Raw genomic sequence first — 15907 nt, forward strand, 5'->3', positions numbered from 1 at the left:
TTCTAAAAATACAATAAATAAAACACATGTTAAAGTTCTCTTATATATGAAATGATGAAAAATAAAAACTTTGATATGTAAAATTATATTAAACTGCCCCCTTTTAGACTGCTAAATGAGACCCTGCATAACTGCATTTGACCCTGTCTCCAAGAAGACGCTTTCCAGCTATGCATAGAGAGCATCTTCCCTATTCATTTTTAAAAAACTATATAATTTCTTTAAATCCATTTTGTTCTAAAAAAAATAAAAATAAAACACATGTTGAAGTTCTCTTATATATGAAATAATGGAAAAATAAAAACAGAGTTGCAAAAATATATGTACAGAAAGCTCCCTAACAAGAACCATTTAGCACCAGAATTTAATCTTATGAAAGAAACAGAAACATAAAATCCAAATTACTCTCATTTTCCAAAGTATGAAACACTATGAATATTTGTATCACATTTAATTTTTTTCACAAACTTCTTAACACAACTTATTTAGGACACTTGCAACAACGTGGGCACCTAAATTTATTTCCACAAATACCTTTCATTTACTGCCTACGTAGTGAAGCTTCATCATTCTCTCAAAGTCTTCATCAGAATCATGCATTTTAAGCACATCAATACCATCAAATGTAAAGAAAACCAATGTTTTGAGAGGGAAGCTAAAATCCCTGAGGATAAAAAAAGAGCAGAAATATTAGTCACCATGCTTCAAGAACATCGTAGAGAAAGAAAACCTGCATGAAACAATATGGCAGTGTGGTAACCCATTGCATTTTACACGTTAAAAACATCGTGATTGGGTGCAGAATTCCCTGTTCCACAAGGTTTAAATGTGTACCAAAAATAGGGCAGCAATTTCACTACAACAATAAACGCATCAACACAAAATCCTTTCATCGGGTTGCTACCATTCACTTTTACAAATTCTTAGTAGCCTGTCTTTCTAGGCAAACCAATAGCAAGTTCCTTTCCACGGGCCCAATCCCGCGCCGTAGTTTCACTTTCACCAGGCCATATAATATCAGACAATTTTGGCTTTACATGATATTGATAGTCACTGATGGTGGCCGTAATTTCTGGAGGGGTGACCAACAAGCTGGTTCGGTTTGACCAGTAACTATTCTGGATGTGTGTACTAGCTACGTTGATAATCTCAAAAGTAGATCCCATCAAGTCTCCATTTTTGTCTAATTTCATAGGACACGCAATGTCGTTGAAATGAATTTGCAGTATTATCTTTCGCAATTGTGCTCCTCCTTCAATGAGATCACTGGTTCAATCCCAGCAGAGCTCAGGGATATGATGACCGGGCACAATTCTTACGCAAGCGGGAATCTGTGGCAGCTCAGTAACTTGTCAAAGATGGAGACTTTACATATTCCATTTGCTAACTTATCTGGGTCCTTGCCTCCAGAATTAGGTAAGTAACAGAATCGAAGTAGGTTGGTGCTGAACATCAACAGACTTACTGCATCAATACCATGGTAGCTAAGCAACAGTTTGAGCTTGATGACGGCCATCTATCAATCCACCAAGGGAACATGCTCACCATTTCCCTGCACGTTTTCATGAAAAATAAAATGAAGGCTTAACTTTTTGAGAGAAATAATCATGTAAAGGCAAAAGTCATTTGGAGAAAAAATTCTTTATGTCGTTCGTGCTTTTCCCTGTGCTCAAATCAGGCAGCTCTAAGGAAGAACATGATGCAGGATCTTCATTTAGAGATCGTTCGTACAGCTGATAATGGAGACTTCTTTTGGTTACGAAGTCGGTTTGATCTTCTTACAGGTGTCACTTTCATCTGCTCTTCACTTGAACCCTGCATTGTAGACAAACAACTCATAAAAAGGTATCTCTGAAACCAAATTTTGGAGATACACAATCAGACAAGTATGAAATTGGATCGCTATCTATAACTCATTCAAATATTTCCTACATGCTGGTTTGTTTTTACATACTTATGGAATGAATTGAGGACTACCCAGAAGAAAATTTTCAAGGGAAGAATAGATATCCTAGAAATAAAATGGAAACAAGGTGCAGTGAAAAGAGATTTGACACTGAAATAAGAACATGAACAACATCTTTACATAAAATTGCTCACACAACACTGAAAAAATCTGATAAGATATATAAGAAAGATTGGTAGAATGGAAGAAGAGCATCCCCGGCTCCTAGAGAACTATTTTACCAACCTTGTAATGAAGAAACCAAATTCCATTTTTACTTGAAATGCAAAGGAAACAAGGTGCAGTGAAAAGAGAATTGAGACTGAAATAAGCACATGAACAACATCTGTACATCAAATGGCTCGCACAACACTGAAAAAGTCTGACAAGATATATAAGGAAGATTGGTAGGATGGAAGAAACCAAATTCCCCTGCTCCTAGACAACTATTTTACCAACCTCGAAATGAAGAAACCAAATTCCACTTTTACTTGATATTCAATGGCAATTGATAAGCAAGAAAATGCCTTGCAAAGGTTGGAATATTATTTCAAAACCAAAACACAAAGGTAGAAAAAACAAAGGAAAAGCTTAACAAGTTTGATGTTGGGATTAAAAGTAGAATACCTCTTTCATCAGAGTTTTGAAGCTCCCATAAGATGGAGAATCATCCATAGACATCTCTTGAGTAGCCATACTTCCTTGCTCTGTTTCCGAGTATGTGTTGCTTCTCCTAACCTTCCTCTCTGGGGTGTGAAATGAATTTTCTTGGGTACTTGATAAAAGCCAGGTATTGAGTTTTCTTTCTGAAGTGTTTACCACCTTTGATGGCAAATACTCATTAAGAAGTTCCACCTTCGGCACATAGGAATCCCTCGCTCGAAGTTATTTTCGCAGGGCACAGTCATCTACATTGAAAAAAAGTGATTTCTCTGGGGATATAGTATCTCCCTCCTCGGAATGGAATGACCATCTTCTGTAGGACCATTTTTCTCTGCTACAGTGTTCTGATCATGTTCTTGGGCTCTCTTAGGACTTGTACATTTGACTCTCTTTCTATACACACTGACCAAATATGTAGCAAGCATCGCAACTGCAAAAATAGACGCACCTATAGTTCCAAAAAGCAAGATATATTTCAGTGATTTTGCTGGAGTACTAGAATCTCCGAGATCATGAACAACTGATATGTCTGATCCCCCCTCCCGAGTCCTTACTACTCTTTTCCACTAGAGACATGACAGATTCATTATGTCTGAATTCAAATTCATTTTGGCTCTCAAAATTTAGTGTCTTGGACTGACTGGCCATTGCAGGAATATAGTAATCACCTCCACCTGATGATGTGCTCAGTTCCTCTGGATCTTGAATGAAAAGGCTCTCAAAACTCTGTATTTCACTGTTAGTTTCTGTTTTAGATGAGGAGAAAACAAAGTCATGTGAACCACTATTACCAAAATGAGACTCAGATTCATGAGATACATCTGCACCAGAGTCCATAAATGATACCAATTCAGGAATACAGTCCTCAGAACTATTAACATTTTTTTCTGCATCTACTGGTAAGTTTTCTATATCATGTACACTGTCTAGAATGACAGATTCAAGAACTTGGGTATTCTCTGCATCAACTGAGACTTCCATCACCTGCTGGTATTCTGCAGCAACTTTTTGTTCTTTACCATATATTATATCAAATCCTTCTGTTCCAACATCGATTTCTTCTGGCCATGAGAAGCCAATCTCAAATGAGCGTGGCACCTCGGTATACTCTTGCGATGGAGAAAATAAACCATCAAATCTATCTGCATCCTCTTGGCCTTCGGTTTCAGAGGACAAGGCTGAAGGCTCATAATTGTGATCTGCCTCATTGTGACCGTAGTCTGCCCCGCTGCCATCTCGAAAGTGGTCATGGACGTAATCAACTTCATGCCCGTAATGTGCCTCGTTACTCTGCACAGATTCATTTAATCCAGATGGGAGTATGGGCAAAGAACTTTTAGCAAGGCTGGCATGGCTAAATGAGACCATGCATAACTGCATTTGACCCTGTATCCAAGAAGACGCTTTCCAGCTATGCATAGAGAACATCTTCCCTATTCATTTTTGAAAAACTATATAATTTCTTTAAATCCATTTGGTTCTAAAAAACAATAAATAAACCACATGTTGAAGTTCTCTTATATATGAAATGATGGAAAAATAAAAACAGAGTTGCAAAAATATATGTACAGAAAACTCCCTGACAAGAACCATTTAGCACCAGAATTTAATCTTAGGAAAGAAACAGAAACATAAAATCCAAATTACTCTCATCTCATTTTCCAAAGTATGAAACACTATGAATATTTGTATCACATTTAATTTTTTTTCACAAACTTCTTAACGCAACTTATTTAGGACACTTGCAACAACGTGGGCACCTAAATTTATTTCCACAAATACCTTTCATTTACTGCCTACGTAGTGAAGCATCATCATTCTCTCAAAGTCTTCATCAGAATCATGCATTTTAAGCGCATCAATACCATCAAATATAAAGAAAACCAATGTTTTGAGAGGGAAGCTAAAATCCCTGAGGATAAAAAAAGAGCAGAAATATTAGTCACCATGCTTCAAGAACATTGTAGAGAAAGAAAACCTGCATGAAACAATATGGCAGTGTGGTAACCCATTGCATTTTACACGTTAAAAACATCGTGATTGGGTGCAGAATTCCCTATTCCACACGGTTTAAATGTGTACCAAAAATAGGGCAGCAATTTCATTACAACAATAAATGCATCAACACAAAATCCTTTCATCGGGTTGCTACCATTCACTTTTACAAATTCTTAGTAGCCTATCTTTCTAGGCAAACCAATAGCAAGTTCCTTTCCACGGGGCCAATCCCGCGCCGTAGTTTCACTTTCACCGGGCCATATAATATCAGACAATTTTGGCTTTATATGATATTGATAGTCACTGATGGTGGCTGTAATTTTTGGAGGGGTGACCGATAAGCTGGTTCGGTTTGACCAGTAACCACTGTTCTGGATGTGTGTACTAGCTACGTTGATAATCTCAAAAGTAGATCCCATCAAGTCTCCATTTTTGTCTAATTTCATAGGACACGTAATGTCGTTGAAATGAATTTGCAGTATTATCTTTCGCAATTGTGCTCCTCCTTCAATGAGATCACTGGTTCAATCCCAACAGAGCTCAGGGATATGATGACCGGGCACAATTCTTATGCAAGCGGGAATCTATGGCAGCTCAGTAACTTGTCAAAGATGGAGGCTTTACATATTCCATTTGCTAATTTATCTGGGTCCTTGCCTCCAGAATTAGGTAAGTAACAGAATCGAAGTAGGTTGGTGCTGAACATCAACAGACTTACTGGATCAATACCATGGTAGCTAAGCAACAGTATGAGCTTGAAGACAGCCAACTATCAATCTGCCAAGGGAACATGCTCACCATTTCCCTGCACGTTTTCATGAAAAATAAAAATGAAGCCTTAACTTTTTGAGAGAAATAATCATGTAAAGGCGAAAGTCAATTTAAAATTTGGTAAGTAGTGAGGGAAAGCCACTTGGGATTTGGTTAAGAATGATGTAGCTAGTGGAATAGATGGTTTTACTTGATTTATTTCATTTAGCTATTATTGTAATCTTTACAACATAAATTCTTTAGCAACTAAAGTAGAGGCAAGTATAAAGCATATCTAAATATAAAGTATATGCGAAATACATGCAATGATTATCTTCCAAAGTTGAATGTTAGCAACATAGTCCGAAGTCTTCACTGGAGCTCCTCTGCAATCTTTCGACACCTGCACACACCCAAAAATAAACTCCAAAGAAAGAGTGCATACCTCTTTTAACTGTTGCACAACATGTGGGAAGTACATGAACCACAGCTATAGGGTGTAGCCAAGCCAACATATCGTCTCATCTCCCAGAGAGAAGAAAAAACCCAAAACAAAACTGTTAAAAACAAAAAATACCAATATCTAAACAGTAAAAAAACAAAAACCCAAAAAAATAAAACCCAAAACCCACGAAAAGACTACAAGCAAGAAGAGGGAAATAACGCTGGACATTGCTATTTAGCATCCACAAAAGAAAGAAAAAGCAGAAATGAAAAATGAGAAAGGACAAATCAACCAGGTGCAATGCTAAATCAACCCACTACCCAAGATGCTCTTCCCTGTAGCAACATTCTACTCTGCTGAGCTAAGCGCAACTCAATAACACACCACACTTTATGTCTTGCTTTGTATTGGCATTATTCTCTGCTACACTCAGTTTGAATGAAACAAGTATCACCGATATACAAAATTGAAGAACATATATTTTCCTAAATAGGGATAATAGAGATAAGAAAACATGTACTTTCATGAATAAAAATAATTATTATATATACATACAATGAATAGAGGTAATCGTTATATATACCATTAATGAACAAAGGATGTTCACAGAAATGGAATCTGATGAACTCCTTTTCAGAAATCCCATCACGTGTCCTCGATTACTAGAGCGATTGAACCACAACGTCCTCTCACTGGTTCTTCAAACGATGGTTCCTCTCTATGTTCTTCACTCCAGCACATAAGCAGAGTCGGTCACGTCCCCTTAACATTTAGTGGAAGCCACTAGGGTTAGAATATTGGAGGGTCAAATTGCCCTAGCATGCACCTTGTACTGGTCGAAGGGTTGAGGATTCCTGCACTATGCCAATTCGCTTCGTTTTGCAGAGTATCGACGACATACTGCAATTTATGATGGGGACCACCCGGTTAGGCTCTGCACCCATAGCTCCAGAACTCCCATCCCATGCTCGATCACCTGGACGAAATGAACCACCATGCTCCCACTCCATGTGATCCTGCTCTGCATCATGCAATTTACAGAAATTTCCATGGCATTATAAGTTCACCTTTTGGATCCATGCCTTGAGCGTTCAGGGGATGGTGAGGATTCTATGTAGTCATCTGTAGACTTCAAGGAAATATTTTAGAAAAACAACTTACCTTTAATATTGGCGAACCATGGAGGATTGTCCCGTAATAACCCAAGGTATCACGAACCAGTGGACAGCAGAATGGAAGGTAAAAGTTTAGAAACTGAAAATGACCCTTGTCTAGGAACCTAATGCAAGTAAATACCTGTAGAAGCCAACAGGAACTAGACCGCAATAGATGCATAGATAACATAGAAAGATAGGGTTATCAGATTTAAAAATATAAAAAAACCAGTTGCAAAATTCCTAGCAGCAAATAGAAGAAATCCTCTGAAGTTTTTCAGGAATGTTTTTAGATAAAAAATATTTACCTGTAATCTTGGTAAGCAATGGAAGAGCATCACAAATTACAATAAGCCCATAGAAATAAGTAAGAACAAACCCTAGCGGAGCATGGTTTTCTTCGTATGTTTTTTGGAAGGTTCGAGAAATACGATGAGATTTTGAAAGAAGCCAGACCAAACCCCAACGGAGCTTTTAGAAAAACAAATTACCTTTAATATTGGCTAACCATGGAGGATAGTCCTGTAAGAACCCAAGGTATCACGAACCAATGGACAACAAAATGGAAGCCAGAATTCTCAAACCCAGAGTTCTCAATACTTCTAGACGGCAGAAACCGTCCAAACATAGCATCCAAGCAAGTGTCTTTCCATCGTAACTGATATTTTTTCGTAGATGGCCCTCATTTTGTACTCCACGCTGAGGGTCGCAGTGGGGAAAGCCATATCATCTACGAAAAAAATATCAGTTACGATGGAAAGCTCCATCACTTCGAAAGATGAAGATCAAGGATTGGCACTTCGAAAGCCTTTCAAAAACCTCAACAGAGCTCTGGTTCGAAGCTGGAATGAGACCAAGCCGGAGTCATGAGCACTGACGGAGAAATGAGACCTCAACGCGACGCCAAGGGTATTGAAAGTTGAAGGAGCCAACCCTGGCCGAGGGTATTGAAAGTTGAAGGAGCCAACCCTGGCCGTTGGATCGCTCAACAGGCCTCAATACCGTGGATACAAGAGGAATCCGGAGGCGGTAGATGGGGGCAAGCCATAAATCTCATGCTATAGGGATTTTAATGCCTTATAGTACACCTTTTTATGTATGACCATCCATAGCCATTTCATGCCATGGTTACGGCATCTGCACATCACTGGTTTCGTGCGATGGGTTGGTACGTTATATTGGTTGCCATCACAAACCACAGGTCGACCTCGGCCAACTGGCAACGTAGCTATCATTTAGCGAGCATTCGCGAATTACAAGTAGGCCGATCTTGGCCAACAAGCAACTTACTTCACGGATAAATCTCTTCGAATTGAAAAGGTGCTTCGCTAGGTTTGTAAATGAACATGAGTTATTTTATTGCTTTAAAAGTAATAAAAATTATTTAGAATATTTTTATTACGATAACCTAAACTTGACCGTAATCAAATATTCTCATATAAATACCCCTGAGAGAAAAATATAGTTTCTTTTCGCTTGTAAAAAAATTGGTTAATAATAATTTGTTTACATTCTAATCAATTGTTTTTAATATTACATTCGGGCTAAAAAAATTAAATAAAAAAATATTGATTTTTTAAATTAATAATAATGTGTTAAAAGAGATTGTATAAATAAGTTAAAAGACATCATATAAATATAGGTTTGACATGATTCTTTGCCGGTGGAAATATCAAGAAGATATTGATTTTAGAATTTTTTTATTTAATAATATATATTTATATAAGGGAGTTGACAATTTGGTTGGTTTCATAAATATGAGATCTTTTGGTTGGTTTTATAAATATGGGATACATGTGTGATAGCATTATAATTTTTTAGGTAAGTTTTCACGATCTCCCATATGAAACTAAAAATTGATTATATATTTACATTTACTTTATATTTTCATTAATTTATATTCATATTTCTGAGTTACTAATATATAAGGTTGGTTTTTTTGGTACTAAAAAACGATACTGTATAGTATTTTGATTTACATATGTATAGTATTTTGATTTACATATAAATATTGTCCATAAATATTATAAAATGAATGAAAATGTTAATATGAACATGAAATTTTAAGGTTAGGGTAATATTGCAATTTGCATAAAATAATTAAAACAATTTTTTAAAATATTAAATAAAGTATCAAAATTAAAAAGAAAAAACTGTGATTATTATAAAAGAAAAATAAATAAAAATTTAAAAATATGGTAGGTAATTATTGTAAAATTATAATTGGAATAAAATATTATAATTGGTAATATTGTGGAGTTTTGTTTTCTATTTTTAGATTACATTTAATGTTGTAAGTTTATTTTTAATAATTTTATTTATGTTTATAAGTATATTAATATTGAAAAAAAAGTTGTTAGATATAAGTGTATTTATATTGAATAAGGGTGTGAGAATTTTTTTTTTTTATATATAAATATTAAGTGTATATTTAAGATTTAATTAAAAATAATTATCTTTATCCTTACAATTTAATGAAAGTATCTGATTAACTTTATTAAATTACTTGTGTTTTATAAATTAGGATCTCTAATGATTTACTTATTAAAAGGTTAGTTTTTTTTTCCACGTAGTTGATTAACGTCCAATCCTAAGATTTTGGTCCTTGCCAACCTTATTTCCACAACTTTTTTCTTTGGTTGCATTAATATCTTAAGCGGATTGGAATTCATCTATCATTTAATTTATATGACTAAGCTAATTAATATAAAATATCAATATTTAGATAAAAATGAAATAATTTATTTTTATTTTTCTTCTAAAATTTGATGATCATTTCTCTCTCTATGTATATCTAATTGTTATCGTAATTTATACAATAAATTCATTTTTTAAATCAATTTAAATTATTATTTTAAAAATTTATTAAGAAATAAATACAATTTAAATTTTATAAATATCATAATTAAAATATATATAAAATTGAATGCATAAATTTTAAGACTAAAATTAAGAATATAATAAATATGATATTGTAGCCAAAGACAATCTTGGAAAATATCTGGAGTAGGAGAAGTGATCAGAGACCATGAAGGAGGTGGAGTCCCTCTGTAGCTATGGCTTGAACCAGTGGAACAGGAAGAGAGGCCTCCCTGGGCAAGCCATAGCTACAGAGGGACTCCACCTCCTTCATGGTCTCTGATCACTTCTCCTACTCCAGATATTTTCCAAGATTGTCTTTGGCTACAATATATGCTAATGATGGGAGTCCAACTTTCTGGGGTGATAGTAGACTCTTAACCTTCATTTCTCATTTTGACATAATGAAATGGAGAAATTGAATCTGGTGTGCTTGGTCAAGCAATGAATGTAGCAATTGAAATTGTCCTTAAATAAATTGTGGGCCAAACATCCTTACTTTTGTTCAACATCATCAAATTTATCCTCCACCAGCAAGCAATGAGGGGTATACACCTTCACAACTAATGACAAACTTGGAACTTCCTTAACATCATTGCAAACCACCTCCATGGATGTGATAAAAAAGGAAGCGTATGAGAGCTCTTTTGAAATTTCTGACAACATCAAATCACTGCGACAACATGGATTTAAGTGGGCATATTTTTAAACAATTTTGTGAATAGTAGAGAGAAGCTAGAAGAGATGTTGACTTGTCTGTGATGTCTGCTAAATGCCAAGCTTTGAAGGCAGATTTACGAAGAGGGATTATTGATGGAAAAGGCACTAATGTCTTGTCACATTTCATGATAATTATATGTTATTTATATGCTTAAATAGTATATAATGAAATGATATGTTTATATGCATTTTTTTAAAATTAGTTGAAGAATATTTTTAGAAAATATATAAAATTTAATAACAATATTAAAGATTGGAAATTATTATAATATTATGGTGCAATTGATATTCCAATGAGTAACAAAGTAACACATGAACATTTAAATCTTTATAGCTCGGAGGGTGGTCTTGAGACAGATATTGGAAAGTATTATGGGCTAAATTAATCGTTGAGATGGTGGTCTTGAGATAGATATTGGAAAGTATTATGGGTTAAATGAATTATTGAGGCCGTTATGAACCCATGGATCATCTACACCCATTGTTTGTTTGCAACCTATTGATATATTGCAATGAAAGAGAATTCATAACTAACCAGTATGACCTCTCTCCCCCTCCAAGCTAGGTTGAGAATATGGGTGGGTACTTAACACATAGATGAGAACATGGGTGCCATACATGGAATTATGTTAAATGTGGTACCATACATGGAATTATGTTTTAGTTTTACCAAAAATTTTAAGGACCAGTTTTGATTATTAACCACATCTTTATTTTTGCTCCAAATGTTGGACCTGACATTTTCACTATCAATGCTACTCTTTCCTAGGCTACTGCGCCTTACGACGTTCCCTTTGCAACATTTGGTGCAATTGCTAGTTATTATTGTTTTAAATTACACATTATAGTTTAAAGATGATGACTAATTACCCTTCTTATTATTTACATATTATTACATATTCATATAATTTCAAAAAAATGACAATGCATTAAATTGATTTAATTTTTCTCCGAACTTCAAACCGATCTCTTAAATATGTTAGCTTGATAATTAATTTTTTCCTCATTATACACATTTTGAAGAATTTTCTTTTTCCTTACAATATAATAATATCGTTTTCATAAATTTCCTTTAAATGTTATATGTATATGGTTTTCCCTTTCCTGTGAAGTTTTGAAAGATTTCCTTTAAATTTCATATACATGTTTTCAAGATGTTTTTTTTCAAAGTATACTAAGAATTTTTCTTTATAAAAATTAGAATTATTTTTTTTTGGTAATATAACATAACAAAATTTTTCTTGTAAATTTTGTTTCATACGTTTCTTTTAAATTTAATATTTTGTAAATGAATTGAAATTTTTCCCTCTATGAGAGTTTTAATGTAAATTTATTTCTCTTTTATGAAAGTTTTAATTTAGATTTTTAAAAATTCTTATACAAGTTTCATTTAAAATAGGGGAACATGTTTGAATTTTTTTTATATATATTTTAAGGGAATTTTATATAAATTTTTAATTTTTTTAATTTATTAATTAAAATATATATATATATATATATATTATTCTATCAAATTTTACTAACAATATTAACTGTGATTACCTATGTTAGAGCATTGATTATAGAGGATTTTAAGCTATTTGTCAAGATCATCACAACTTTACTTCCAAATCCTAGGTGTTCTTAGGCTTGGCAACAACATTCTCATGCTTCAGTTAATCTTAATTTTAAAGATGTGATTGTTTTAATATTCAAGTACTTTATTTCTTTGCATAGCTACCACTCTTCTATTTATGTGGAAAAATATTATAAAATAATGAATAACTAGGTAATGGTGGAGAGAAAATAGTTTTCATTTTAAATGTTATAAATTGATGAATAATTAGGTAGGGTAGGAAAGAAAATAGTTTTCAACTTTTTGTCTTGTCTTTTACTTTTTAATCTAGGTGCGCTCTTACAAAAAACTTGACACTCATTGAAGCTTCATAAAAAAACAGAACACTCTCTACCCAACCCCTTATAATCGTGGTGATAAGCACCACATGTTGAGTGGATGGGTCTTCTTCCAACCAATAAGCAAGTTGATCCCAACTAGCCTCAGTTTAGTTACAAAAAAAAATTACTATTATTAATTTAATTTTGTATAAATTAAAAATATATATAATTAATTAAAAAAAAATGATTAAAAATATATCATTAAAATTTTCAAAAAAATAAAATATGTATATCTTTTTCATCCTTTAAAATTAAATTATCATTTTTAATATGTTCTAGTCAAAGTTCACCTTTTTATTTGTTCTTACAAAAAAATTAATTTATTTTTTTAATAATAGATATAATTTCCATTTTGAAAATTTCAAAATTCAAATAGAAATTAAATTTTAAAAATTCAACTATAATAATTATGTATTAAATTTTAAAATTTTATAAAATATATTTAATAACCGATCATTTTTAAGAATAAAAAACTAAATATTATTATTTAATTTTAATTTATAAAATTTAGAAATAATATTACACCAATGTTAACATATTTAATTAACTTATGCATTTGTTTTATTTAATTATAAAATATTTTCTATCCAAAAGAAAAACAAGAAACATTTTTATTAAAACCCAAACTATAAAAATGGTTGACAAAATCCTAACATGAGTTGAAAAAATCCTAACATCATAGTATACATGCATTAATATATTTATAAACATGTTTGGTTTTTTTTAATGGAATGGATACAAATATCTGGATTAATCCAAAACCATTTGAAAGGCTTCAATGTTTCAATATAGCCACAATAGGATTTTCTTGTCTCTTGCACTTTTTGAATTGCAATTTTATATTGTAGTCTTCCATATAATCTACAAAAAAAAAACATAAAGCCCAACTTATAAAGGAGTTACCAAAATTAATTTAAGAGCTCCGAGATGTGCTTCCACGTGTTTCCTTCCTTAGCCTTTAGCCTCTGCAACTCCCACTCTTTAAAAGCGAGATCCATTTATGTTTGTTGGTTTGGTTTGTGTGCATGAACAAATGGTTGTGTAGACTTAGAGCTTTATAAATTGGATTCTCACTATTTCTTACTTGTGTTACTCTTCGATACGATAAGATATACTAAGGTCTACCTACCTATGTTGTAGGTATTTTCTTTTTTATAAGTTATTTGTTATATATATTATATTTTTCTATAAAAAAATAATTTTACTTTTGGCACTTGTGGCGAACACACAATACAATCAAAATCATAAATACTTGTTTTTTACTGATCAATTGTGATAAGTATCTATTTTTCACTTACACTTGCTCATTAAAACTTGGAAAGACATGGACTTTTCTTAATTCCAAATAATTATATAACCATAAATACTTATCACAATTCCTCAGAAAAAAATATTGTTACTATATTGTAATATCTCAAATCAAATATATTCTTGACCACCATAACTAATGTTTCAAATCTTTGAAAAAACTTTTAAATTTAAATTTATTTTGCAACAATTCTAAATTCTGGTCAAAAAAAGAGAGAGACATAATTTGCTTTAAACTCAATATACACCATTTTTTATATATAATTTTCTTTAAACTCAATATGCAAACTATTTTAAATATTTTTTTGAAGAATCTTTCTAAGGAAACTCAAATTAGCCATTCTTCTTTTTCCCTCTAATCCTTTTGATTCTTCGTGAGACTGGATCTGTAAGTATAGATATTAATGAGTTAAAAGTGAGTGAATATTATTTTTTGTTTTATGATGTAGATTATATTGAGTGATAGCCTTATTATAAAAATAAAAATATATTTTTTAGACCATCATAAATTTGTTCATAAGGAGAAAATTCTCTCACTCGTGAAGAAATTGAGAAGACAAGACACTGATACTCTCCATCTTAAAATGGTCATATTGCATTAAAATTTTTCCCTTTTCAGTTTGTAATCTAATGCACAAATGTCATAAACAAAAACAACCTATGGACGAAAATCAATAGCTAAAATATAATATATTATTACGTTCGGCTGTCTGCCAAACTAAGGTTTTACTCCATGTAAATTTCCAGCTGCTTATTATTTTCCAGAAATCCAAAACTTACCATGTCACAAAAAGCTACCGACATGGACCATTGAGCCACAAAGCTGCAACAAACACGGAACTGAATATACAGGCAGTTGATTAAAAACACATGCGAAGGGACCTTGCAACAGGTACACAATTTTAGTGGCTTTGGGATGGATGTGTGGAGTTGCCACCCCTCCCACAGCCATGTCTATGCGAGCCATGACGATTCCAAGCATGTTGAGGCCTGGCATGCTCTTTATGTTTTGCAATATGAAGTTCACTCCACGCGTTGGTAGCTTACACAGGGCCAATGTCATGAAGTGTTGTGAGGAAGCTTGAGTGGGATTCAAGCATGGCACTTCGTTCTTAGAAATAGAAGCCTGGTGTCTGAGATGCAGTAATCCGAAAACGCCTGGATATCCGTGAATCAACAGCGAAATTCTATGAATTTACAGAGCACCATTCTATGTATTTACAGAGTACTCTAAAACTATCCACTGCCATAACGAGATGTGGAAACAAACACAGAAAAGAAACAAAAGCATACTGTTTATTGTATTGTTTTTGAAGAACGCGCTGTTATTTTTCAAAATTTCATTTTCCCGCGCTCAATTTAATACTAAGGAATAGGTATCATGCATGGCAAGCCGCAAATCTATTGGGGTAAGTCGGAAATCTCGGTCGTATCGATACATCAGATCAATTCGCACCATTGCATTTACTGCCGGAGGATGCCCATGGCGATACCATGGGGGAAGGGTATGGTGCTGCATACGATGGCATAAGATGGGGGTAAGCATTAATGACCCAATAGCATGGGATCTATTGCTTGCCTTAATTCGCACCATTGCATTTACTGCCGGAGGATGCCCATGGCGATACCATGGGGGAAGGGTATGGTGCCGCATACGATGGCATAAGATGGGGGTAAGAATTAATGACCCAATAGCATGGGATCTATTGCTTGCCGTGAAAATATCCTATAATGTGGCATCAGTACTCCGTGTAAAGGATAATGAATTGCATGGGCAACACAGAGCCAACGACGAAAAAGGTGTACTCCGTGTAAAGGATAATGAATTGCATGGGCAACACAGAGCCAACGACGAAAAAGGTGTACTGGTGGACGATTTAAACAACGATGGGTTCCGGCTTATTGTCCTCACGTATAATTGTAGGGGTAGGAATTTTTCCTTTTCATATCAACCCGTAGGATTTCATGGTTTTCACTTTTACGGGCAGGAATTCGTTTTTCTTTGGTTGGTTGTCTTTTATGCAACCCCAAATGATAAAAGTGTGTTCATTTCATTTAGCATTCAAGGTATGCACCATATAACACCAGTTGTATTTGTAGGATTTCATTGTTTCCATTTGTAGGGGTAGG

General features: G+C 33.6%; 2 protein-coding genes across 8 annotated transcripts; both read right to left on the bottom strand.

Annotated features, from left to right (window-relative positions):
• Positions 1 to 720: 720 nt before the first annotated feature.
• Positions 721 to 6770, bottom strand: LOC149197000 (uncharacterized). 7 transcript variants are annotated; one of them, XR_016254705.1, is made up of 4 exons: positions 6385 to 6769; positions 5678 to 5759; positions 2573 to 5411; positions 721 to 1815 (listed from the first exon to the last, which is right to left on the bottom strand). XR_016254705.1 is itself a non-coding variant. In XM_089405701.1 (3 exons), the coding sequence occupies exons 1-3, from the start codon at positions 2639 to 2641 to the stop codon at positions 1520 to 1522; spliced, it is 186 nt and encodes a 61-aa protein (XP_089261827.1). In that variant the 5' UTR covers positions 2642 to 6653; the 3' UTR covers positions 721 to 1519. The 7 variants fall into 6 exon arrangements, 1 of the variants encoding a protein (XP_089261827.1); XR_016254703.1 differs by having other exon boundaries at positions 721 to 1552; positions 1732 to 1815; positions 2573 to 6653; XR_016254706.1 differs by lacking the exon at positions 5678 to 5759 and having other exon boundaries at positions 6385 to 6770.
• Positions 6771 to 14561: 7791 nt separating this feature from the next.
• LOC149197001 (germin-like protein 8-11) lies at positions 14562 to 15027 on the bottom strand. The gene is made up of 2 exons (XM_089408524.1): positions 15000 to 15027; positions 14562 to 14935 (listed from the first exon to the last, which is right to left on the bottom strand). Exons 1-2 carry the CDS (start codon positions 15025 to 15027, stop codon positions 14562 to 14564), a joined length of 402 nt encoding a protein of 133 aa, XP_089264650.1.
• Positions 15028 to 15907: the final 880 nt, after the last annotated feature.

The sequence above is a fragment of the Pinus tabuliformis genome, chromosome 2_2 (genome assembly GCF_031772625.1).
Source record: "Pinus tabuliformis cultivar Carrire ecotype Pingquan chromosome 2_2, CPIR1, whole genome shotgun sequence".
NCBI classification, from domain to species: domain Eukaryota; kingdom Viridiplantae; phylum Streptophyta; class Pinopsida; order Pinales; family Pinaceae; genus Pinus; species Pinus tabuliformis.

What these genes read in the sequence shown, in the direction of transcription:
- LOC149197000 (XM_089405701.1), bottom strand. Translation starts at nt 2,641, where the DNA reads ATGGCTACTCAAGAGATGTCTATGGATGATTCTCCATCTTATGGGAGC. An exon ending in TCAAAACTCTGATGAAAGAG is followed by an intron (nt 1,816 to 2,572) that starts GTATTCTACTTT and finishes TCTACAATGCAG; the next exon opens with GGTTCAAGTGAAGAGCAGAT. An exon ending in AGAAGTCTCCATTATCAGCT is followed by an intron (nt 1,553 to 1,731) that starts GTACGAACGATC and finishes GAAAACGTGCAG; the next exon opens with GGAAATGGTGAGCATGTTCC.
- LOC149197001 (XM_089408524.1), bottom strand. Translation starts at nt 15,027, where the DNA reads ATGGCAGTGGATAGTTTTAGAGTACTCT. An exon ending in GGATAGTTTTAGAGTACTCT is followed by an intron (nt 14,936 to 14,999) that starts GTAAATACATAG and finishes ACGGATATCCAG; the next exon opens with GCGTTTTCGGATTACTGCAT.